This window comes from Lagopus muta, chromosome 6, assembly GCF_023343835.1.
Source record: "Lagopus muta isolate bLagMut1 chromosome 6, bLagMut1 primary, whole genome shotgun sequence".
In the NCBI taxonomy this organism is placed as follows: domain Eukaryota; kingdom Metazoa; phylum Chordata; class Aves; order Galliformes; family Phasianidae; genus Lagopus; species Lagopus muta.
Window position 1 is genome coordinate 28,349,291 of NC_064438.1, and position 24,212 is coordinate 28,373,502.

General features: G+C 39.6%; 1 protein-coding gene across 13 annotated transcripts in view; it reads right to left on the minus strand.

The window, feature by feature from the left end:
* Positions 1-24,212, minus strand: part of RAD51B (RAD51 paralog B) — a 349,342-nt gene that overhangs the window by 122,822 nt on the left and 202,308 nt on the right. For 11 of the 13 annotated variants that reach the window (XR_007377652.1, XM_048948191.1, XM_048948189.1 and 8 more), the window contains one exon: positions 6,167-6,245. Coding sequence is in view for 11 of the 13 variants with exons in the window: in XM_048948191.1 (XP_048804148.1) it covers positions 6,167-6,245 (79 nt within the window). In the remaining 2 variants the exon portion in view is untranslated. Of the gene's footprint in view, positions 1-4,964; positions 5,416-6,166; positions 6,246-24,212 lie in introns of those variants that run through there. The other 2 variants (XM_048948190.1, XM_048948195.1) reach the window with 2 other exon arrangements.

A 24,212-nucleotide genomic window follows, 5' to 3' on the forward strand; every position in this document is an offset into this window, starting at 1 on the left:
TCCGCAATTAAAAAAAAAAATCCCTCCCTCTCTCTTCATTACCATTTTTCATTGTTTTTATCTCCATGCTTTGTTCCTTTGGATTCCTTCGTGTAACAGACGTGGAGCTGGGCTACTCCAGTGAGGCTTTGCCATTGCAGCTGCAGAGCAGCAGAGCAACTCCTGCAAAGCCACCTAGCGAAGACATGCTCATGCAAGTGCCCAGCATTCTTGGGTCAGGTTCAGTGATCTGCTCTCCAGAATGCAGAGAACTGGACTTTTTTTAATGTCAGTTGCATCAATGTGGGTGATTACTGGCATAGGAATGACGGGGGTCCTATTCTTTCCACATTCCTTACTGTCAGGACAGACCTAGCCTACAAACCAACCATGCTTTGTTGCTCCCATTATTATAAAACTGTTACAAGTAGCATGAGCCTTTCAGTGCCCTGTGGGGAATTCAGCAAAAACTGTTCCACCCCACAGAGATCCTAACAATGATCAGTTCATCTTTATCCCTCCAATAGGGCCGGAAATTACCAGTGGCACTGCAAATCTGTTACCATCTCAACAGCAAAGCACAACTTCATTCCCATTAATCTGTCTTCTATCCATTCACACATCAAGTAAAACCCTGCTTCATTTTACAGATTATATCCATGTTGCTCCAGACAAAGGTCACTTTATAGTTACAGTTCTTCAATTGAATGAAAGCTTTTGATGCAGTAAATCATTGTCTCTCACTGTTCAGACTCGCACAATACAATACAAATAATGCTGCCCTTTCTTTCAGAATTCTTTTTCTACCTCACTACTCATTACCAAAACATTTCTTTACAAAATAAAATGGGGCACTTTTCACTTGCTTCAGCCACGTACATTAGTTGTAGCACTTTGGAGACTGTTTGCCATGCAGCACTAAAAACCCAGACCGTGCTATTTTGAGACCAAAATGAGCTTCTTCCATTATATTAGTGACAAATGAAGCAATGTAATGTAACAGGGTTTGCCGAGATTTAGCTGTTTCTAGAATTCTTGCTCTTTAGTTCTGTAAAACTGAAAACCTAAGAAACTCTCCTCAGAGTGCCACGTTTCAACTTAAGAGAAGTCATTTTCCTTGATAAGGCATCACAGGCAACGTCAGTGTGGTTGTGCACACAAATATGAGTGCAGTGGAAGAGAGGGCAGGAAGGAGAAACAGTGAATTAATCAACCAACTAATAATCCAGTCCTGCTGAGACAGAAATGAAACTCTTCACTTTGGCAGTACAAAGTCTTCTTCCTTTCTTGAGGTAGTGAGGTGGGCCACTCAGCATGAGACACTGAAGTTTTGAGGTTAAATTTGCAGATAGTTTACAACTTTCTTTCAAATGGAAGAACATTTGGAAATGGAAGCAGGAACATTTCTTGAATCTCCAAATAAAAGTGAATACAATTCTAGAAGAAATGCTTCACTGTAACATAACTTATCAGATTGCTGAAGGAAATGTGTGAATTACGTAGGTCAGTTTGGATGACCTGATTGCATCCTTCTTTAAAAACCCTATAAACTGAAAATAAATCATTACTCTAAAGCAAGTTACAGCTCACTAATATTATTTGCCTTATGTTTCCAATGCTTCTGAGTTCATTCTGTGAAGAGCAATGTTAATCACTTGGTAAAATCATGCAGTGAAAAGTCCCAACAAGCTCTCCAGTTGGCAAGCAGCCACCACGCTTCCCGTCACCTTTTGCCACACCATCTTCTTGGTAACAGAGAGTATTTACAGGGGTGAGATGGAATGAGACATTTCAGACAGCTGAGTTGCCAGTTGCTAATAGATAGGGTCTGTTGCTAGCTTGTATTTATTTCCCAAAATCAGAAGATCATCCACAGAACACAGCTTAAAATCGGCTATTCAGAATTTCTCCTCTCTGGACACGCATGCATGTTTGCAAGTCACATCTTGTAGTCCAGCTGACCCAGCCCAGTAGGCGCTATATTCAGCTTCTCTGAAGCTACAGCTGGGCAACATCAGCCCCAAATCTGCTCTGCCTGACACACCAGTAACAGAAGTACCAGCTCATCATTTCCAATCCAAAATAAAATTTATGTCGCTGTCAGTGATAAAAATTATCCTGTGACTTGCAGCCCTAAACAAGTAGATCTGAAGCCTTTTCTTTGTCAATTCTTTTCTGAACAGAATCACGTCATTCACTTTAACTGATTTAGGAATGCAACAGCTTAAACAGAATACACATGCAGACAGTAAAATTTCCACTATTTTGCAGTGTTTAAATTTCAGGCTTCTGCCTCTCTAAGAAAAGCAGCTTTATAAAACTGAGACTGGATTTTCCAATCATAATTCAGGTCCATTACAGAGTCATACTGTGCAGCGTGGCAGCACATGACATCGCATTACAGTGTAAAGACAACTGAGGGTATTTTTGGGTTTGCACTCCACCTCCTCCACAGCACAGACCATACTGAAGCCATGAAAGGAAGAGAGTGAAAGCTGATTTTCCTTGCTAAATCTCCCACTAGCCACTCTTGTTTTCCAATAATCAAATTTCATTTATCTGCACTGAAAGCAGAAATAAAAGGAGGAGTGAACAGTTAGACTACTTTCACCCCTAAACACATCAAGCTTGTAAAAACAGAAAAGTTATCTGTGGCACTTTTGGGCAGCCTGGAGATTTCCTCTGACAATACAAGGGGAGCAGGTCTTCCTTCGCTAGGTCTCCTCTGAATGCTTCTGTGCTCGCACTGGGCCATGAGATGCAAAGACACAAGGGAAACAGAGCAGCGATTTACACTGACAAAGAGGATTTTGATACACTTCTCCAAATGGGGCAGCATTACCATCTTAATAGCCTTTTGCTCTCAGCCCTCTTCCTGAGGAGGCTGGAGATTTTTGCGAATGGAGAACAGTTCCGCTTCCCATTTCAACTGCAACAATAGCAGAAGGGCTCCTTAAACTGCATCAAATAGCAGTCTGTGAAATCCCTAACTAGCCGCACTGCCTCTCCTGCCGTTTTATTATCCTCCGGCCCAAAGAACAAAAGGGAGGGAGCTCCTCCTCGTTTTTAGCCTATTCCACACATTCTAATCCCTCAGAGGTGGTAATGGAAATTGCTTGTGCAACTGTTAAATCGCACTTTCACTTTGTCTTTCATTCCCTATTCACCCTCACTAATCAAGGAGCTTCAAGCCACATTTTCCGATATCAATTTTGTTTATGGCCTATTGGTTAATGGTCCTGGGATGGGACCCCCTGAGTAAGAAGAAAGAATTCTGAGCATTTCAGACAGCTGCTGCTTCTCACCGGTTCCCACACCCATCCACTTGTTCTCAGACACCCTGAATATGCTCACCTCCTGACACCAACTGAATTCAACAAAAATTGAAAGGGAAGGCTGCCTCTGCAATCAGGCTGTGGGACAGATTCTGCTTGTTCATGGTGTACAGCATCCTACAGGCTGCAGCACTGGAACAACTACCTTGCCAAAAAAACCCATGCCCAGTTGCTTTGGGGACATCTTACTTGAATCCAGCTTCTCTTTGGAAAGCAGCAAGAGCTCCATAGAATCATAAAATGGTTTGGGTTGGAAGGGACGTTGGAGATCATTATATCCATCCACCCCCACCCACCCCCACCCTGCCATGGGCAAGGGCACCTCGCTCCAGACCAAGTTGCTTTCAGCCCCATCCAGCCTGGCCTTGAACACCTCCAAGGAGGAAGCACCCACAACTTCACTGGGCAACCTGTTCCAGTGTCTCACCATCCTCAGTGAAGAATTTCTTCCTTGGACCTAGTCTAAATCTACCCTTTTCCAGCTTACAGCCATTATGATCTTGCTTAATATCCATCTCAGAAAAAAAAAAAAAACCTGAAATTGAAACAGTGTTGTAGACAGTGACTAAGAATAAGCTTACACAAAGAATGCCTAATGGGGATACAATTGATCACTTAGAGAAATCTACAGTGATTTCAGAAAAACAAAGAAGGTTATTTGATATGTGCTCCAGAAACAGGGAGAAGAGCAATTGTACTCCTAATACAGTGCTTTCAAGGATCCTTCTATCAAAAAAGCCTTGCTCCATCATCATCACACGTTATTAGGCAGGTTTGTTCTCTAAAAGTAGCATTCAGTCCTCAGAAAGCTGTACACTTGGCTCACAGAAGCAAAGTGAAACAAAGATCCTCTCTGAATAAGTGATTGCCATTTCTGAAATCAGAAATGTTTCTTTCCCGAAGTTTCCCACTATTGCCTGAAGAACAAGCAGGAAATAGTATTATTTCATAATGACCAGAAACATGTTTGCAACCCAGAAGATATTTGAGTCCAAAAGTAGCATGTCTTATACCCTATTCTGAATCAAAGTACGTCCAGAGCAAGTTCTGCAAGCCATTACAGTTTAAACTGATAAAGATTGTATCTAGATATTGCAGCCTGTTTATAATTACCGGTCAAAATAAAGCACACCAAATTGCAAGAATGCCATCTAAGAATATACTGTATGTAATATCTAAAGACCTAGAAAACAACCAGAGCACCCTCACATTATCACTGTGTAGATGCATCAAGTTTTGCTCCTTTTATTTTTTTTCTTAAATTATTTGTCACCAGATATCTAAGCTTATCTAGTCATCAATAAATGTAATCATGCTACTGGTCTGGTATAGCCAATTTCTAAGAGGAAAATGGACTATTTTATAAGAAGACTGCTCACACAAACTACAGGTTTCTAGTGCTTTAAAGGATCAGTGATTCTCAATCACTGGAACCTGAGAAACAGCAAAACAATTTTTTTTTCTTAACGCCATGACTGCATATGAGAGTGTATCCTCCAAACAAAAATTGACAGGTACTGATTAGTTTTATCTGATCTGCTTAACTGATGCAGCAATCAGGAGCCAGACTGCACATCAACAGCGAGAAACTCAACAAAGCTTGTCTATGAACATCTGTCAAAAAGTAGGTACATTAAGAAATATTTATTGGGAGAAAAGTAGTGAAGGACCGCATTTCTCTTATTCACCATAGTTTTAAAATACATATTTTTGGAGACAGCCACAAAGAACTCTAGCTCTCTGTCATCATGGTATCAGTATCCAGCTTTTTAGTACAATACTCACACCCTGGAGCAGCCATGTCCAACCCGGCCCAGCACAACCCATTCCACAGCTGTTCCCTGCCTCACACCACTGTGGCAGCAGCTTTGCCCTGCCAAATGTCTCAGCCCAGCCCTAGGCACACACCCATTGCTCACAACCACCAAACACTGCTGTACAATTGGCACCACTTCGTCTGAAACCAGGACTCAGGAAGTGCAGCACTAACTCAAGTTACAGCAAATAATTTTAAAGCATTTTGATACATGGGCAAAACACAGTCCCGTGAAGAGCGAAAAATGCAGCTGTGCTTTCTGTTTTGATAAAGGTTTCAAGATTCCTGAAAAAATGGTCATTTTTTAAATATATTTGCAGTTAACATAAATACATTAGCTACAAATTTTCAAATGGAATATAGAGTTGCAATCAGATATTCAACTAAAAAATTTTTATCAGGTCTCTTTACTAGACCTTTATATGACCTCTCTTACCATAGAAAAATATCTGTGGCATCACAGTCACGCATTATCAGGTCATCGCTTTTTGGCAGTATGTACATTTGTAAACAAATATTTTCAAGGATCAAGTACAGAAAGATTAAAATTTCATTAAAAATTTCTGATAAGCACCTTGAGAATTCACTAGGAATTGCAACCACTACCATTGAACCTGATACTGATGCATTAGTTTATCAAAAACAAGGCCAAATATCCAACTAGTTACATGTTTCTGCTACTCAACCTTTTTACATTTTAATTAAAAATATATATTTTTTAAAGTTCTGTAACTTATACACATTAACTATATTATATATTTTATATTCAGCCCACAACAATTCCTCTTCTCTCATTGTGATCCAGGCAAGCCAAAAGGATGGACACCAACGTCCATTTAGGACCATACGGCATCCACATTAAATATGCAACAACTAATTCGATACAATCCAAGATAAGACAGTGAAAGAAGCAGAAGACTGCCCTTCTCAACCAGACTGTTAAAACACACCATTTCAACAATAGTCACTTTTATTTCCCTCCAGCCTACTTAAAATACTAATAGTGAAAGCAAAATAGTCAGTGTTCTCATCTTACCTTGAAGAACCAAGCCTGATTTCTCAATGGTGTAGAAAAATGTGGAAAATGGAGCAACAGGGGATTTTGCAACCAGGATCTGCAAAACAAACAAACAATCTGTAAGTACACGTCTCTATCACATACTGATCAGGGCTCAAATCTGTAGGACAATCTCACTAGATTTAACTTCCAGAAGAGAAGAGCAGACCACAGAAATAACAAAAGTACTATGATTTAAGCTGTCACTTCTAAGTACTTTGAGATGTTCTCCTAGGAACGTTGAGATTATGCTGCAATTTCAAAAGGATTCACAGGTAATAAAAAAACTACCATCTTACAAACAGAACATTTTGCTTGTCTTACTGTCATTCTATTAAGCCTAATCACTCCTGCTGGTTCAGGCAAGAGACAATTTTGAGCAAAGCACTAACTGCCAGTATACAATGTAAATTTAATTGCCATTAACACTCCTACAGCTGTGCATCCTTGGCTCCTCCAAGAATTCTACCATGTTTCTGCTGCCGCAGAAGCAGTGTAATCCACCTGCAGGTCATCATATCAGGGAAGGTAACATAGCATTGCAGTGATCTGGACAAGCTCTTCTGAAAAAGGGACAGTGGCTAAGTAGAATTTTATTCAAGAATCTTGTCCTTGCTGTCTCAAAATATAACCTGAAATTCCTTGAGGCTCTATAGTGCAATTAGATTTAGCTTGGTATTCAGGTATGCTGGCCAGGTTAGAAATTTGCCAAACTTCCTCACTCCACTGCAAGGAACCACCCACTACTGAGGATGAACTGCAGCAAAGCTCTGGACAGACAGAAAAGGACATGTTAGCAAGGCTCAGATGTGGAATCCACAGTGCAGTCAAATCACCCAAACATGCCTAGTTTTATTGTTTGTTTGATTTTTGCTGATAGTTAAGGACTGCTCCATCTGAGCTTGCCAGAAAATAACCCCCGCTCTGTCATCTATATGACAGAGTTAATAACGTCTGGCTAGAGCACAGTCAACACAAACACCAGTCTAGTGATCCCCACGTCACCCGGGAACTGAAGACCTGCTCTCCCAGCATGCAGCTCATAAGAGCCTGTCCACCCAAGGGCACCATGAAGCCCAGTTGCTCCCACATGGCACGCCTCAATCCTTTCCAGAGTTCTGTGCACAGAGCCTGTGTCTCAACAGATCAGGAGATCCATCGGGTCTATTACCTTTTCTTCAGTGTACTGATTTACCTGACTCAACCTCAGCACAGCTTTCTCTGTACAGTATTTTAGAAGCAGCACACATCTCAGTGTTTACACTTCCAAAGCCTCCCCAGATCATACACTGCACCACATCAGCCCGAGACATGCAATCTCTGGCAGATGCATTCAAATCCAAATTTCACAGAACTACAGACAACAACGATCTTGTCTGTAGAGGTGTGGAACACCAATAGCTCCTACTGATTTCAAATGGAATAAATACAACATTATTTCCAAAGGTAATGCGTTAATTCCTTCAACCACTCAAGAATGGCTTAAGACTGCTGCATACAAATTTTGGTTGGAGGCATATAACGATCAGCAGGAAACAGTGTTTTATAAAACTTAAGAGAAATTACAGAAAAATGAGGAAGTTCATACTCCCCAAAACTATTCACGTTTCCCTAAAACATCACACAGTATCGAACCACTTTACATAGATGTAGAATATTTATTGCTAAGTGCAATATTAACAGTAACAAGCATCAGAAGTTTGGGCCTTAAAGCATACTTAATGTAACAAGAGATTCAGCAGCAAATTATGCTGCAAAACAAAGATGTGCACAGTTTTAAATGTTAAGGACATCCATTTGGAAGGCAGGTTTCATTTGCGTTTGTAGTCTGCAGAGTCACAAGAAATCTCAGCATGATCATGTCTGCCTCATCCAACTGTGACACAGGATGAAGAAATAAAGTCCTCACACCTGGTCCTTAAACATAACCATCACAACCCACGTGTGTCCACAGCAAGGTAACAGTTTTATGATTTTCAGAATTTAAACCAAATACAGTCTTCCTTTCTTCTTCAGACAGTAAAAAAAATAAAGGAAGGCACAAGAAGACCATAAATACAGCCAGAGAACATCAGACTAGTCTGAATATCAATGTTTTCCTTATGAAGCTGGCAAAACTACCCCAGGATGTGACACAATCTTTTGAACTACTCCAAGCAGGAAAACTGTGGTGCTAGCACTTTCCCCTCTTGCATGTTAATTATTACTCTTACTGCAACAAACTTCTGGAGGAAGGAGAAGCATGTCCCATCACACATCTGCGATGCACCCTGACAGAATCAGAATTCCTTTCCGTCACGATTCCCAGAGAGACAGCCCTCCTCCCTCACAGGGAAGCACAGACAATCTACCAGAGAGACAGCAGAGTGCCTCCTGGTGCTTAGCCTGCCTGCGGGGCCAAAACTGCTGGCCTCTGAGAATGCAAGGGAGAGGATGGGGTGGAAAAACTGTGCAAACGCTCAGCTACAGTCTCCCACAACAGCTGGATGTTTAATCAGATAGGCCCAAAGCGAAACAGTTACAAACCTGATGTCTAAGGTCAGATATTTGGCATTCTGAGCAGCATTCTGCACTTAAGTACTAACCTACACATGAACGTGCGCAAGGCACAGTTGTACGTGCAAACGGATAGACATTCAAATAACCCTACGTACATTCTGTTACTGCATTTTTAGGTAGTTACAGTATGCATATAACTAAGTATAGCAATGAAAAAACATAATAAATCATGTCCTTTCAGCAGCACATCGCAGGGCCCCCTCTGAGATGCTGCTCCAATTACCTCTGAGGCTCAGCATTAGCTTTCCTTTTAGTGAAACAGAACTAGCTCACGATATTCAATAGCAATGTATTATTTTGAATGATTGTTTACTTGGAAAAATAACCTTTAAAGTACAATTGTACACCTCACAACTAGATACACTTTTTTTTTTTGGTAACAACTAAGTCTGCATTAACATAAACTGAAAAAACCTACATATTTACATTTGCTTTCTGATCAAAGAGAAACAAAATACTACAAAAGTCACTGTAAACCATCCTCAGGATGGAAAGGCCAACACAGAGTAGGCTCTTAAGCATCTTCAAGGATCTCAGAAAACACAGAATGAAATATAGATCCAAAAAGAGAGTGGTGTTTTGGATGCCATGATGTGAGTTGCCAAAAATCACGCTACTGATGACACTGGAAACAATGTTAACAGTATCAAAAAGGAAATTAAAATCTGAGTTATAATCAAATGAGATTGGGATAGTGATTAATCATGTTCTGGAAATTGGTGAAGAAATACGCGGTTTTCAACAAGCAGAAGAATGCTGAAAAAGAGGAAAGGCAAGAAGCGATGGGGAAGACAAACCTATGGAAGCAGAAACAACTGACTGGAAAGAAAATCTCAGGAGCTCAGCACATTCAAGAGGAAACAGATAAACCCAACTGGAAAAAACAAAATGGTAAGAACCTGTATGTGGATTGAGGCCTGATAGCCAGTATTTGTCATACATCTGTGAAACTGAACATGATGCAATGTAACTGAGAAGCTGCAAACATAGACCTCAAATGGAAGAGGGAAAATAAAGGTAAACTTGTGAATTGAGGCCTGTGATCTGAATCAGTACCATGCAGGGTGTTAGAAGAAATGTTGAAGGGAAGTATAATTAAAGACTTAGGAAACAGGATAGAATGTAACATGGATGTCATGCTAAACACACTGCACATCTTTCTCTGACATACATTGAGGGGTTTTTTTTTTTTTTTTTGGAAAAATTATATATTGGATCTCATCTATTTTGATCTCGCAAAGCTTTGAATCATAATTAATGACAAAGAAAATAAAAATAAGCACAGAAGCTGTAAGACAAAAGGGAAAACAGTTATTGAAAAGAAAACACTTCTTAGCTATAGTAGTACCTTGCAAGGTTACTAAACCCACCCCATAACATAGCTAGGCCAACAGCAATCCCAACTGTACAGTGCACTGGTACAATTTACAAGGCACTGGCAAGCTTTACTCTAGAATACGAGGCACAGCACAGGTCACTGAGGAACTCAAACTGCAAGAGATGAGCCATGTGCTGCCGAGGAGAAGGCAGCCATGGAAAGGCCACCAGAAAACATGAGCTCAGTGAATCCTGCCAAAAAGGCGGCTGTCTGCTGTCTGTGCAGCAAGTAGGATGGGGACATGAGGGAATGGAGCAGGAAAGAAAGAGGAGAGCTTCTCAGACTGGAAGACAACACTGGCACAGGAACAAACGCGTAGCCACAAATACATTTTGGCTGGAAATTTGAAAGTTTATAACCATCAGTAAAGTAAGATTCTGGAACAGCCTTCGATTCAAAGAGCTAGAAAAAAAATAATCATTGTTTTCAGGATTCAGACTAAAATATTTATGAAAGGGATAAGAAGCAGTGCCTGTGATGCGCTCCATAACCTATCAAATCTAGTGCTACGTGCAGACTGAGAAACACAAAAGCACCACCAATTCATTTTCTATGCTAAGAGAACTGACAGAGCTGGAAGCCTACAGGCTAACAATTGAAGGTCCGCATGCAACTAGGGATCTTAGCAGTTAGTTAAAGGAGAAACCCTGCTGGTTTTCAAATATAGAATTTCTTATTTAAAGTCTTCTCTCCCTATCTTCTGCTGAGCATCTACTGCTCTCCCTAAGAATCCAAGCAACCAGCTGAGGATGGGGAGAACACAGGGAGGCTTCCAGGATATCTCAGAAGCATTTTTAAAACTGACATACATTTAACCATACGTCTTGCTCCAATTCTAAATCAGCTCTGGGCAAAATTTGGAGGGAGTATAGAAAGGAGTATAGAAATTACCTGAACCTGAGTCTGAAAATCAATCCTCTATGGCGGGCTAGCTGTAGAGTGTGCTGAGACCAAAAACTGTTTCCACAGACATACTTTCCCAAACTTAGACTAAGAAACATAAGAAATATATTCCTTTTCACTTCTGGAAGATAAAGGAATATACAATCCTATAAATGCTCTTGATGCATGTGAAGGAATTTATTGCTTTGTCTCCAACGCAGACAAGTCTAAGAAACATCTCTTCTGATAAGCACTATGTAACCTAAGAATCAAAGAAAACCCTGGCCTCATCAGAATTTTTTTCCTACTGATACTTTCTTGGCGATTTTCATTTATTGTTTATTGGTATAATCTTTATTTTTTATTACCAGAAAATTGCCCCCTTTTTTTTTTTTTCAGTCAAAGTTTCACCAAAAGCAGAATGCAATTTGAGCTGAGTAAACAGTGGCAGTAAACAGTAGTCTTAAGAAGTTACCACGCTGAAATGAGTTGATTTTTAAATGGTGAAATATGAATAGAAAATAGACATTGGCAAGTGGTGAAACGGTACTGAATCAGATTTGGGCTATCCATGAACTTCTGGAATGGACTATAAGTAGCAGATGCTGCTATTCTTGTGCAGCAATCCTACTGAAGTGAGAAAGATAAAGATGGATGAGAGGTTTAGGAAATCCAAGCTATTTTGTTTTTCAAACTCTTAACTTTAGAAAATGGTCAAACCTCTTATTTTCCTTTCCCCTTCTTCCTTTCCTATTTTCCTTTCCCTTCTAGCATTGCCTCTCCCCCCCATCAGGTGGTTTGTAAGAATTATTTATTATTTGAGAACAATGTAGAATAAACATTAAATAACTGAAAAATGATTTGTCACGAGGCATGTTAAGAACACAAAGGTATTATGGAAGAGAAAATATATTGCCCTGATGAAAAGTGAATAGAAACTGGAGAGATGTCATTAGATTAGATAAAGGAAGATAAATGGGAGACAGGCAGAGCAGTTGAGAAACAAAAGGCTTAGAGAGAACTGATGATGACTGCAGAAAAATGTACATTACAGTTTGTTTTTTTAATTAGGGAAAGCTTTTTAATTAATAATTATATATAATATATTATATAAAATACTATAAGTAAATATTTATTTTATATACATAATTATAATTATATAATAATTATTTACTATAGAATCTTTATGAAAGAGATGAATCACAGAAATTGATTGCAGAAGTCCAGCAGAAAATACTAATTACTAGGACAACATCCCTTGTCAATAGCAGAGAATGCAATGAATTGGAAAAATTTATTGGATGGACTTTCAGAAGTAGTCCAATAAGTAGAAATCAAGCCAGTGCCTTACAAAAAAAAGAATAAAAAAAGAAAGAAAGAAAGAAAAGATGAAGGGGATGGGATCATACATCAAATTAGTTATGAAAATGCCAGGAAGATGAACTAAGTGATGAAATAAGATGATTTTAACTGGGCTATGAGCTCTCATATGGTAAGAAAAAAGCCCCAAGATTTTATCATGGAAAAGAAAGGATTTTAACAAAAGTAATGGACTTTTGATATTTTAATGAAACATTAATAAAATCAGTTGTATTAACATCAACATCACTTCTTTTTACACTGGGAAGACATACACCTTCCCCATGAGACTGTTCTAAGGAACGGGTTCTCAGTGATGACTGAGGAACATGAGTGAAAGCTTGTAAAGCTTCTTTTAAAGTATATCAGATTTTTAAACTTTGTTATTTCCTTCCTTAGATATTCTTTTCTGCTGAATTTACCTTATTTTCTGTACTCCTAGAGAGCTTGAAGATACTTCTGTGCTAATAATGGCAGTGAATAACAAATTACACTAACAGCCAATACTTTGGAACTCAGATAAAAGACAAATTAGCAAATAACACAGATATGTGAAAAAAGCCTGTACCTTTTCCGACTGTATACTATACTTTTCCTTAGTGAAACAGCACTTGTTTGTTACAATTTTTTTTGCTAATTCATATTTTTTGTCCTATTGCATTAAACAATCGCTGCTAACAGAGCATTTCAAGGGAACACAAATTGCAGAAGAACAGAAAGCTTAGCTGAGAAACACTGAGAAACGCTGAGAGGGAAGCCTACACCACTATCATTCAACAAGAAAAGACTACCTCTGCAGGTTCGGTTAGACTTACATACCAATAAAAGCAGTGCTAAGCTAAACAAATCTTTCCTCTAATTGTGCCAAAACGTCTGGGTGGACAATCTTCATGCCAGAATTTCCCTTCTTATTATAGATTACAAGGGTTGTTTTTTCAGCTGCAACAGAGCCCAGGAAAAAGCCTGTTAGGATAACAACAAAGTTGATTTTGCATCAGATATCCCAGCAGACCTCAGGACTGTTTTTCTTCCCCTCGCTGCTGGTTCTTCCTGGGCCCTCTGTGCAGGAATTTGATCTATTCTAGAAATGAAACCAGTGGTCCTTATTCTGTAGGTCATCTGCTTTTGAGCAAGAATTGTAACCCAGTACCCAGGCCTGTTCTCATTTCCAGTTTCACTGGTTTCACTGCCGCCAGCCCTTCTGAACGTTGCCTGAGGAGAGATTCAGGGGCTCCCTCCAGGCACTAGCTCTACAGCAGCATCCAGGATTCACATAGCAGCTGTTCCTTGCTCCTTTCTGCAGAAATGTCCTTGAGGGCATTTTACAAGGTAGAAGTCTGTTTGCTGCCAAACTTCACCACTTCACCAAATCCTAGTAAGGCTTGCAAGGTAAACTCTCTATGCACAGACCTTCCCTGTTTGCAAGAAGGTAAAGCTGAGACACGACAGCAGTACCACCCACACCTGCACATTGTGCCCCACCAGAAGGCTTCTTCTGGGGTGCTTTCCTTGTCTGTAGAAAAGGCCACAGGCTGTGAATAAAGAAGGAAAACAGACAGGTCGAGGGAAATACATACAGTTATCCTGCAGTCCTCCAAATCATCTAGATTCTACACATATATTCTGCCTGGTAAAAACAGACTTGGTGACTTGAAAATGGGGAAAGGTTAAGATGTCCTGAGCATGAGAACAAATGATGAGAGATGGGACTATGAACATGCCTCAGTGCAAGAAATAGCCAAGAAGTCCCTATAACTTTTGTACACATAAAAGAAAACAAGTCACAATTTGGATTAAAATGATTTCTCATGAAAGCATCATTTAATTTGTGCTATGCACAGCACTTCAGAGTTGTGGCTCCCTGAAGTCCAGTTGTTTGGAAAGGTTTTCATCAAGTCCAATTTAATGGGCCACAGCTCAATAAAAGTCTTTATGGAGCAACTTAAATGGATTGCATCTCTCCCTCCCCCACGAGAAAATCCTGTCCAGAGGAAACCATTTAGGAATGAGTTTCCTTTCTACTATTTTATAGAAAAGCAGCAACAGCAGCAAGAGACGCTTTATGAGAGGCATTCCATACATCCAAAGCAATTACTACAGGAAAGTAGGTAAGTAGAGTTCGCGTGTATATCCTGAAAACGTCCTTTAGCACATCTGGAAACAACTGGAAAATGAACAAAGGATAGTTGACCATCCTGCTGTTGTCTTAGTCCCAAAACACACCAGTACATCTGCATTTTCCTTCAGTGCAATGCACAGAAATTCCATGTATTGAAATGCATTGCTAAGACTGCAAAGTCAAGCAGTACTTGGCTCTCATCTTAAGAAAAAGAAGGGCAGAAATATGAACATTTCGGACAGTTTTGCAGAGGACATAGCTACAGTGGTCAATGATTTGAGTAAGAAAGTTTGTGAAAGGAAGGACCTCATAAGCCTGATGGAAAATGTGAGATGGATTCAGATGGGATGAAGAATTCAAAGAAATCTCAAAACTGAAAAAGCAGCATGACACTTATTTTAACAAAGATAAAACAGAGATCAAATCTCACCACAATCTATTAGATTACTTTTGATTTTAAGAGTCAAATGTAAATGCTAGTGGGAAATTGAGATCCTGAAACTTTAAACAAACCTCTAGAAATCTATGCAATGTTAGCCAAACTTCAGATAAATCGCTTCTTGTCAGCTTGCTTTGTCTTAATGTTAACTTTCAGGAAAAGGTTCTGTGTTCTTTTGGGTAAGCATAGACAAATCAGCTCTTTCCTCACTGTGCTCCATTCTGATCTCAAGAGTAGTTAATTAATAATCACTGATTTTAAATTATTGTACTTCTTATAAGAAAACAATTGGGCTTGTTCCATCTCTGAGCTCTGACTTATATTTCTGGTAAGTTTTAGCTTCTAATTTAACTGTCAATCATTTTATTATTTATGCCACAGGTTAATCTTAAAGAAGTACTTTCAAGAGAGATGAACACCACAGTAGAATGTGGCATTGCCCATGGTGGCACAGAAATGTGCAATAACTAGAAATAAAGTGATGGAGATAGGACTGCATGTTACTTTACCAGTGTCAAGAGAAGACTGGAAGTACAGGTGCATTTTCCAGCACTTTTGACTTGCCTTTTCTGGATCAGCCATTCTACGCCAGGCAGTCCTAATAGGCATTGGTCCAGCTGTAGCCTTTACCATAAGAAGCCATAACTTCAGTGTTGTCAGTGACTGCACTAGGCTTGCACAACCCCAAAATCTTCCATGAGCATGAGCCAATTCAGTTTTTCAGTAGCAGAGAGATGTACAGAAGGTTAAAAAGTTGTCGGAAAGGAGACAACTGCAAGGAAGCTGAAAGAAGTGGAAATTCTGCTTTGCAACTCTGGACATGTGATTCTGTGATTCTCTAAGCTCCCAGCATCTTAACAATGGCAGGAGATACTCTCAGTAGCTATGTACAAACCAGGAATTTTTACACCCTCTCTGCTCCCCTTTCCTCCCCCCTCCCCCAAAAAAAGAATAAAGGTTCAGAGCAGTTTGTTAGTGCAGTTCTTCCTACAGTAATGAATAACAGTCACAGGCAATGACTCCAATAAAAATAAACCACCATTGCACGCACATGTGGCTAGGCTTACTCCCAGAGGAGACATTCAATACTTGTAAATGAAAGAAATGGAGGGAAAACAAACAAAAGGAGGAGATAGAAATGAAAACCAAGAATCTTTTAAGAACAAATCCAGGAACAAGGACACCAAGTTCTGCAATACCTGGCTGGCTTCAGTTCATTCTTCTAAAGAGCAATATATATTTTAAAAGATTTTTCGTAGTGCACAATGCCAGCATCTGGGCATCAGGTATTCTTCCTAATTCTCCCACTGATTCATTGAGCAAACCCCATTCCTTTGGTTGAGTCCAAAACCAAGCATGGGAACATATATCTGCAGCAACTTCATACTAGCTTTCTGCCAGGTAGGCACAGCTCTGGAGACAGCCTACTTTTCCCACACAGAGGCGACAGCAGAAGGATCAATTAACAACTCTTATCTGTTTCCTCAAGTTCAGTAGAGACAATTCCAACCCTCTCCCCACCTCAGCCCCAATAAAACCAGAGCAAAGGCACTTGCTGACTGTAATATTCTCCTCTATCTCCAAATGATTTCTCCTTCAAATTCTAGTGCTTACTGCCCATAAGCAGGAAGCATTCACCAGATACTCCTGATAGGAGATTAATTTACCACATTTTCTAGGTCCTAAATCTATCCTATTCATGTAGTCGCTAACACCACACGATCAGTCTGGAAATTGTTCCAGTCCTTGCAGTGTGCAAATACTAGCCAAATACTGAATTTCAAGTGAAAGAGCTCGGTATATTGTAAGGGTTGCCATTCGGACTCTGCTTTAGCTCAAGGCTAGTGAAGAGCTCCAAATATCCTTGCAGTGAGTAAACAGAATTTCTATGGAAGGAAACCACGGAAACCTCAAATGAGTATCAAAGATAATCACAGGCAAGAAAAACACAGCTTTCTAAGGTGAGCTGCTCCGCTCTGCTCCACAGCAATGACTGTCCTGACTGCAATAGGCCAAATGAACAAAATGCTTCTTTGGCTTTTTATCCTCTCCCAGACTGTGAATACGGTCCCGCGTTTTTGCAGCCAGGTCGCCTTTTTCCTGCTTGATGACTTAAGGATTCACAATAACTTCTGAGGCAGGGAACTGCACTGCCCAGGCAAACATTGGGCCATTTCAAGTTTTAACTGAAGAAGAAAATACATTCCCAGATGTTTATCCGAACCGTGTCTGAACTGCAACAGCCTGGTCTGGGAACTGTACAAACCAGGCTGCCTCCAGTATGCTTCCACTTAAGCCATAGAGACTTCTGGCTTCTGGGACATCTGGTGCAAGCTCCCCACTGTGAAATGCTTGGTATGCAGGGCCAGTCAGCCCCCTTCTGCTCATGTAACACCAGAACCAGTGAAATTCCTCTTCCCAGAATCACTTTCTGTCTCCCTGCCACGTACCTTATTCCCCATTTTGTACACTGAATTTTGTTGTCTTTTCTGAGTCTCTCCAAATTTTCCCAGTGGAGAGTCCTCTAAAAGGTCAGGATACTTCACAAAACTTGGCCCTGAAGATTTCCTATGCTATAAAACTGCTGAGGCCCAAAGCCCTGGTAAGTATCCAACATGAAGGGTAATTCAGGAGAAGAAGCCTGCAGCTTTTACTCAGTGGGAAAGCAGCCAGCATGTCCAAGTCACCACACAGAAATTGCACTAAGAAAAAGAACCTGGGGATGGTGCTGGGGAGGGATAAAGCATAAACACAGCCTCCTGGGGGAATTCTCCTGTGTCACTCAGCTTGTGGTCACTCATCGGACTTACGGTATACTCACTGGTGCTAAGAACAGAAACAGTTTTTGAAGCTTTTCAGAGCCTTCCGTGTTGTTTAGCTTGACTTTGGTTCTAAAAATAAGAAGAGGACTGAAAGATGCAATTGTTATTTATGACACATATTGGAATAGTATCTTGTATCCTCTGCATCATGCATCCCAAATCTGGAAGGACTCACAAGAGAGCAGCATAATAGCACCAAAGGATGTGTAGCTGCTTCCACTATGCCTGCCAGACTTGCCCTTAAGAGAAGGGAGCAGCTGAGAGACAAGTATGGAAGCACAGTAGCTGCACACTCTTCTCTGCAGAGCCACATTTTATAAAATGACTGGAGTTGTAAGAGTCCTTAAAGCCCATCCAGTTCTAACTCTGTGCCATGGGCAGGGCTGCTCCTGACCAGATCAGGTTGCCCGGATTCCATTCAACCCAGGCTTGAACTCCCATCTGAGTAAAAAAAAAAAATTCCACTTAGCATCTAATTTACATCTCCCCTCTTTTAGTTTGAAACCATTCCCCTTGTCCTATAACTATTAGACTACGTAAAAAGTTAAGTCTCTGTAGGGATCCAACCAGCATCCAGCCCCCACCATAACACAGAACAGATCAACTTGATATTAGTCTTAACCACAACATAAGGAACATACATTCTTAAATATGTAATTAGCATATGCGTTGCCATAATGATTTACTGCTTTTATTATTCTTCAGATCTCTGTGAAGCTTCTTCATGATAGTTTTAACATAATTCCACAGATAAAAAAAATATCTGCAACAAATTCAACCCTTATCCCTGTTTCTGATGCTTCTCAAGTCTTTATTCAGTTAATATTCATTCCTCCTTCCATTTTGTTTTAGCTTAATAAATGATGACAACACCTCAAGATTCTTGTTTACAAATTGAAAGCGAATAAATATATTGTAAAAGGTGATTCCCAGAAGTGTGCTCTTCCCATCCTGTATTCATTGTTTTCAGACATCAATAAAAACAACGTCCTTTATACCTCCTTGATGTAAAGGCGTAATCCTAAATTCCTAAGCACGGGCCAAAAAGAGATGGAATTCAACCAAGTCCAAGACTAAAGCATAAGTATTTCTGACCCACACTAGTGGCTGCAAAATGCTTTTGATATGAAACAAACAAGAACTGTTTCCAGCTTTTTTGAGTGTGTGCACTTCAGCAAAGTCTTTGGGGAAAAAAAATAATCAAAAAATACCACTGCTAAATTCACATGTGAAAAACAGTAGTATTATCTTAAATAGAGCTTCAGTAGAAAACATGTTAGATTTCAGTGTGCATCATTTAAGGACAAGAGAAAATACTAACAGATGTGTGAGCCAATAAACAGAGAGGAAATGAATGCACTTTTGGAGTACTATCATACTGTATGTGTTGAGAAAAGGTGGTAAGTATAAAATTATGTCTAATTTCAATCTTTCTACAAGACTCAGATTTCATCTAGCAAGAACATCTTTGGGTGAGATAAGGAAGTTAAAAATTGAAATATTCGCTTAATGAAAAGTGTAATATCCTACATACACGAACTTCTTAGATGATTTTCCTTTAACATAACTAAAGCATCGTTAAAATTGTACTGCACTGGATCACAGGGATCATGTCTGATCCCTACCTTTTCAAAACATATGCAAAGCATTTCGCCTACCAACGTCAGTATATCAAAGTTTAAAAACCAGACAAGCTTTATCTGAGGTTCATTTTTACTAGCAACAACTCAAAGTTGTTGCAATGTCAAGAAATATATTGCTTTGCACAGACCATACCCCGGAAGAAAGTGGAAAGAGAGAAGAAAGAAGAAAATACAATTAATGATGCAAAAAAATCCTCAACATAGAAAAATCACCTTGGATTTATAAATTGACACATATACAAAGAGAAAAGGCATGGAACTTCACCGTGAGTTTTTCATAGTACTGTCATAGGACCATTATTCTGACAGGAATACAAAGTATGAGAGATTTCCTCTATTACTAAACCTAATTTTCTACTGCGGGCAAACACATTTTATCAAACACCATGCATCACATGCATTAACACACACACAAGTTCTCTCTCAGAGCAGCAGCTCCATTCCCATTCTTATTATTCTGTCATAGCACTTGTTTGAACACAGCTACTTCAACACAAATGTCAAAGCCAAACACAGTGTTCCAGAGATGTCTCCAGAGCTTTGGTACAAGGGTACAAATTAATTCCTGTTTCCTCTGACTTTGACACAGTTAACTCCATGACCAGTGCAGGCTGACCACATCCAAAGAAGAGCTAAGTGGCCACTCAGTCAAAAATAACAAAGGATCATGCGTACAAGTTCAATTCCAGGTACTGAGTGACCACCTGTACCACCAAGCTCATGAGGAAGACTTGGTAGGACTTAATAAGTTTGCCCTTGCAACCTCAGGGATATTCCTGCTTCTTTGTTTGGGATGCTCTGAACTACAGAGCTGTGTGTTTGAAGTTAACAGCTGCTGCTACATTTTTGTTAATCTAGCATTAGAACAATCTTCATCAAGGAAAACTGCAAAGCTATAAAAAAAAAATCAGAAAAATATAAATTATTTTGAAGTTTCCTTCTGTTCTTTTCAGTTCTACCTCAATTCTATTTAGATTCTTAGATAACAAACAGAATAGTGTTATATAAGCACCCGAGTAAATGACTGATTGCTCAAGACTGATGGAAAAGTTTTTCCTCTATAAAAGTGTGCTGTCAACAGGAAGGGGCCATAAATCCAGCCCTGGACAGGACTGCAGTGATGCTTATATTGTACAACCACCTCCCACAAGTCCATTATGCAGAAAGCGTAATGAAAACAACAGCAACATGAACACACAAGTTGGGAAAGCGACCTAATGAAGTTTGAGCTCTAGCTACTTGTTAATGAATCTTATTTATTTTCATGGCATCTTTTCATTTGGTACTTTTGCTGGATTAAATCACTTATCATATTGTTTCGATAATCATCTGTTTATGCTACACTTGTGCACTGACCAGTTTCATCCTGTTCACATGCAACTCAATGTCATATTGCTGCTTATGCTTGTATACGACCTATGGATAAGCAAAAGACTTCTGTTGTGAGAGTCACTAGTCTAGGGATATTGTCATCAGAAAAATATAATAAGCTACTTATTTATCAGCTTAAGGGATGTGGTTTGTATGCACACATTGAAATTTGAACCTACAAAAACCTGCATTGCATCTTGATTCTAAAGAGTCAAAAGATGACAAGGATGAGGCAGAAATCTCTAAAGTAAACAGCCCTAGAAAAAACTGCCTTTTTTTTTTTTTTTTTTAATGGAAGGGTTTACAGTGTTCGGATCAGTGATCTTGGAGTCTTCCCACAGCTATTTAAAAGCAACGTTCTTGATGAAAAAAAAATTCTCACCTGAATAAAACTATTTTTCTGCAAAATTTCCTACCCTTCACATGACTCCCTGTCATCACTCTTCCTTGTCTTAAGAAGTCTCTCTGTGCTCTCACAGAGCTGATTTGCCATACAATAAGCATATTATAGAACAAATGGCTTACAACAGATGAACACTTCATAACATTTCAATTCTGAAACAACCCAATAGCCACATCTCTTTTCTACTACTGCTTACTGAAGCTCATTACCTGCCATCATCTGCTGATTTTATTCACATCTACACACTTGAAAAAAGAACTGAATTATGTATATAATTTACATGACTATGTACATGATTCGTGTAGCATATGCAGTCAGGTTTTCTCAGTGCAGTTGAGGCTACTAAACAGCATTGCATTTGTTCTAGTACTTCTGTGAGAACTGCACATTCAGAGCTCTCTTCTGTTCTTAAGGTACAGAAATTTCTTTTTCTGAGTCTCCCCAAATCCTAGCTTGGCAAAAGACATGTAAAGAATATAAAGAACCACGTTTCTCATCTCACACAGGCAACCTGTGTACATCCTCAGTCACCTTCTTTGGCAAAACACTGATTTCAATGCCTAGTTCTCCATGGGATTTTTCTTGTTCCAACCACGTCAAAGACTGAATCAGCCCTGCTGAAGTAGGTGAAAAGTTTTCTGTCTGCATTGAACGGATCACCTCCAGCTTCCCCATCTGACTTCAAAGGTATTTTAAGACTACTGAAAAAAATATGTTTACACTGCTTCTTCTGCATCTTCATTTGGTTTAGCATGCATCTATAATTGTTACAAAATCAACAGAAGAAAACACACTACCACTATATTTTATTTACATTGGACCTTATTCTTTTCATTTCACAGTGATTTCAGCACATTCCATCACTTCTCTTTTTCTTTCCAGTAAACACTGCAGTCTCAAAGCAATCAGAAGTCTTCACAATGTGAGGCTACAAACTTCCGCTGAGCCTTGACATGCAAACATTCAATTCTCTTTTCCAGATTTCATTACTGTGCTCTCTCTTGCCTAGGTTAAGGCAAAAATTAGAAGGCCTTAAACCCAGACAGTGCTTAGCATACGTTTTCTTCCTCAGCCTACTTGCTTTGTTTGTAATTGTTTTATTTTTTGTGGTTTATTTGCTTTCCCTTTTTATAGTTGAAAACCTCAACTGATGTTATCTTAAAAATCGGACAACTATCCAACAGCTATAGAGCCTAACAACTACCATCAAGGTCTTACAGGGAGACATAAATCTAGTTTTATTCTGAAGCCTTAAGTCCCATACACATAAAAGTTCGTCTCCGCCCCCCTTCTAATTCTCCCAGCCCTTCTCCACGCCAGCAAGTACCATGGTTACTTTGCCATCACAATTTTGGAATGCTTATTCAGGGCTTATTCATATGATACTGAACAGACCAAGACAAAACAGCTGGTCTGTAACCAAGGACACAACAAAGTTATGTCTGGCATTAATCAGAATAAGAGATGGCTTTCTGTTTTGTTTTAAGACTGAGTCATCATATACTTATCCATTTGAAACACTTTACCTGAAGCAGGAAAACAGCTGTACAACAACTACCTGGCATGGCTTGAAAGCCCTAGTCCCTATCTCGTATCTCAATCCTGAAAGTTCTTTAAAATACTAAGTGATAACATTGATTTGTTATATAATAACACCTTGTGCTTCCACAGCACTTTCCATCTGAGTATTTCAAAACACATTATAGCCATTAGTGTTACAATATGAGTCTCACAAATCCCTTGGAAACTATAAAATAAACCAGGCACATTTTAGTTGCCATACCAGATCTGGTCAGTGTTTCACTTAATCCAGCATCCTGCCTCTAATAGACAAGAATAAAATGTTAAATATAGCACGTCAAATTATTAAACCCTACCATGCTGTCCCCCAAAGACAGCTGAGCACACATGAAAACAGTAAGTTTGGAAGCCTTTTGACTCCAATTCAGGAAAGCATGATCATTATAAGCATAGCGGCAACTGAGGAATCTCATAGTTTGTGGCACAGTCTCGTTAGTTTTGGCCCAACTTCAAAGGCCCTGCATGTTTACGTATGGAATTCAGGAAAACACATGTCAAGGTTAATGACTTACAAGACTCCTCAGGGAGAACCGACTATCACTATCCATATACTGGACAGATAGTAGCAAATTCCTTTTGTGAACGCATTTGTGTGAAATGATTAACTTCTCCCACTTTCTCCCAAGCTCCTATGACTCCATACTGCTCTGTGCCTCGTGCAGCTTCAGCCCTACCTCAGTAGTCAGCAGACTGACTGCAGCCCATGCACATAGATTCTGATGGCACAATCATTCCAAGAGACGGCTGGAAACCTGTGCTTGTCCTCCCACCTCTGGCAATGTATCTCTGCTAGAGGAGAATGAAACCAGAGCACAGGCTTTGGAAAGTGGGAAAAGCTGGTCCTATCCAAGCAATAAAGCAAACCTAACAGATTTTAAGGCAGGTGGGATATTCCAGAAATTTCAATACTTTGCTGAATTGGCTGTTGTCTTATTAATGTTCAATAGACATGTGAAGGATGGGGTGGGTAGTTAGCTAAAAAAACGGCTGCAAAACAGACAAAAAGAAAGAATCTTTTACTCAGCTTAAAGAAAAAAGAAAAAACAACTCCTGTGTAAGAATTCTATGCTCGATTTCCCCAGATTTGTTGCATACTCGTTATGCCACCTGCTGCCTTGGCATTCTGTAGAGTTTCAGGTCTATGGACTACTGCACTGGCCTTGAGCTTTCCCAGAACTCGATGCTGTGAGGCTGAGAACAAACATCAAGCAATTCAGTGGGCTGTACTCTACATTTTCTTGTAAACTGATGGCTTGAATCCTCCTTAATGATTGTATCTTCACATCTTGAAGAATACTACCCTCTGGACTCACAGCCCAGCAAATCTCAAGTGCTTATTTTGCTCTTGAGGGCAAGATTTCCCAGCAAGCACAAGCACCCTGGCTCTAGTACCATGCAAGTCAGACATATGGGAAGATCTCTCCTAGACTGTCACTGTGACCTCACCTCCTCCAGAGGAAAAGAAAGTA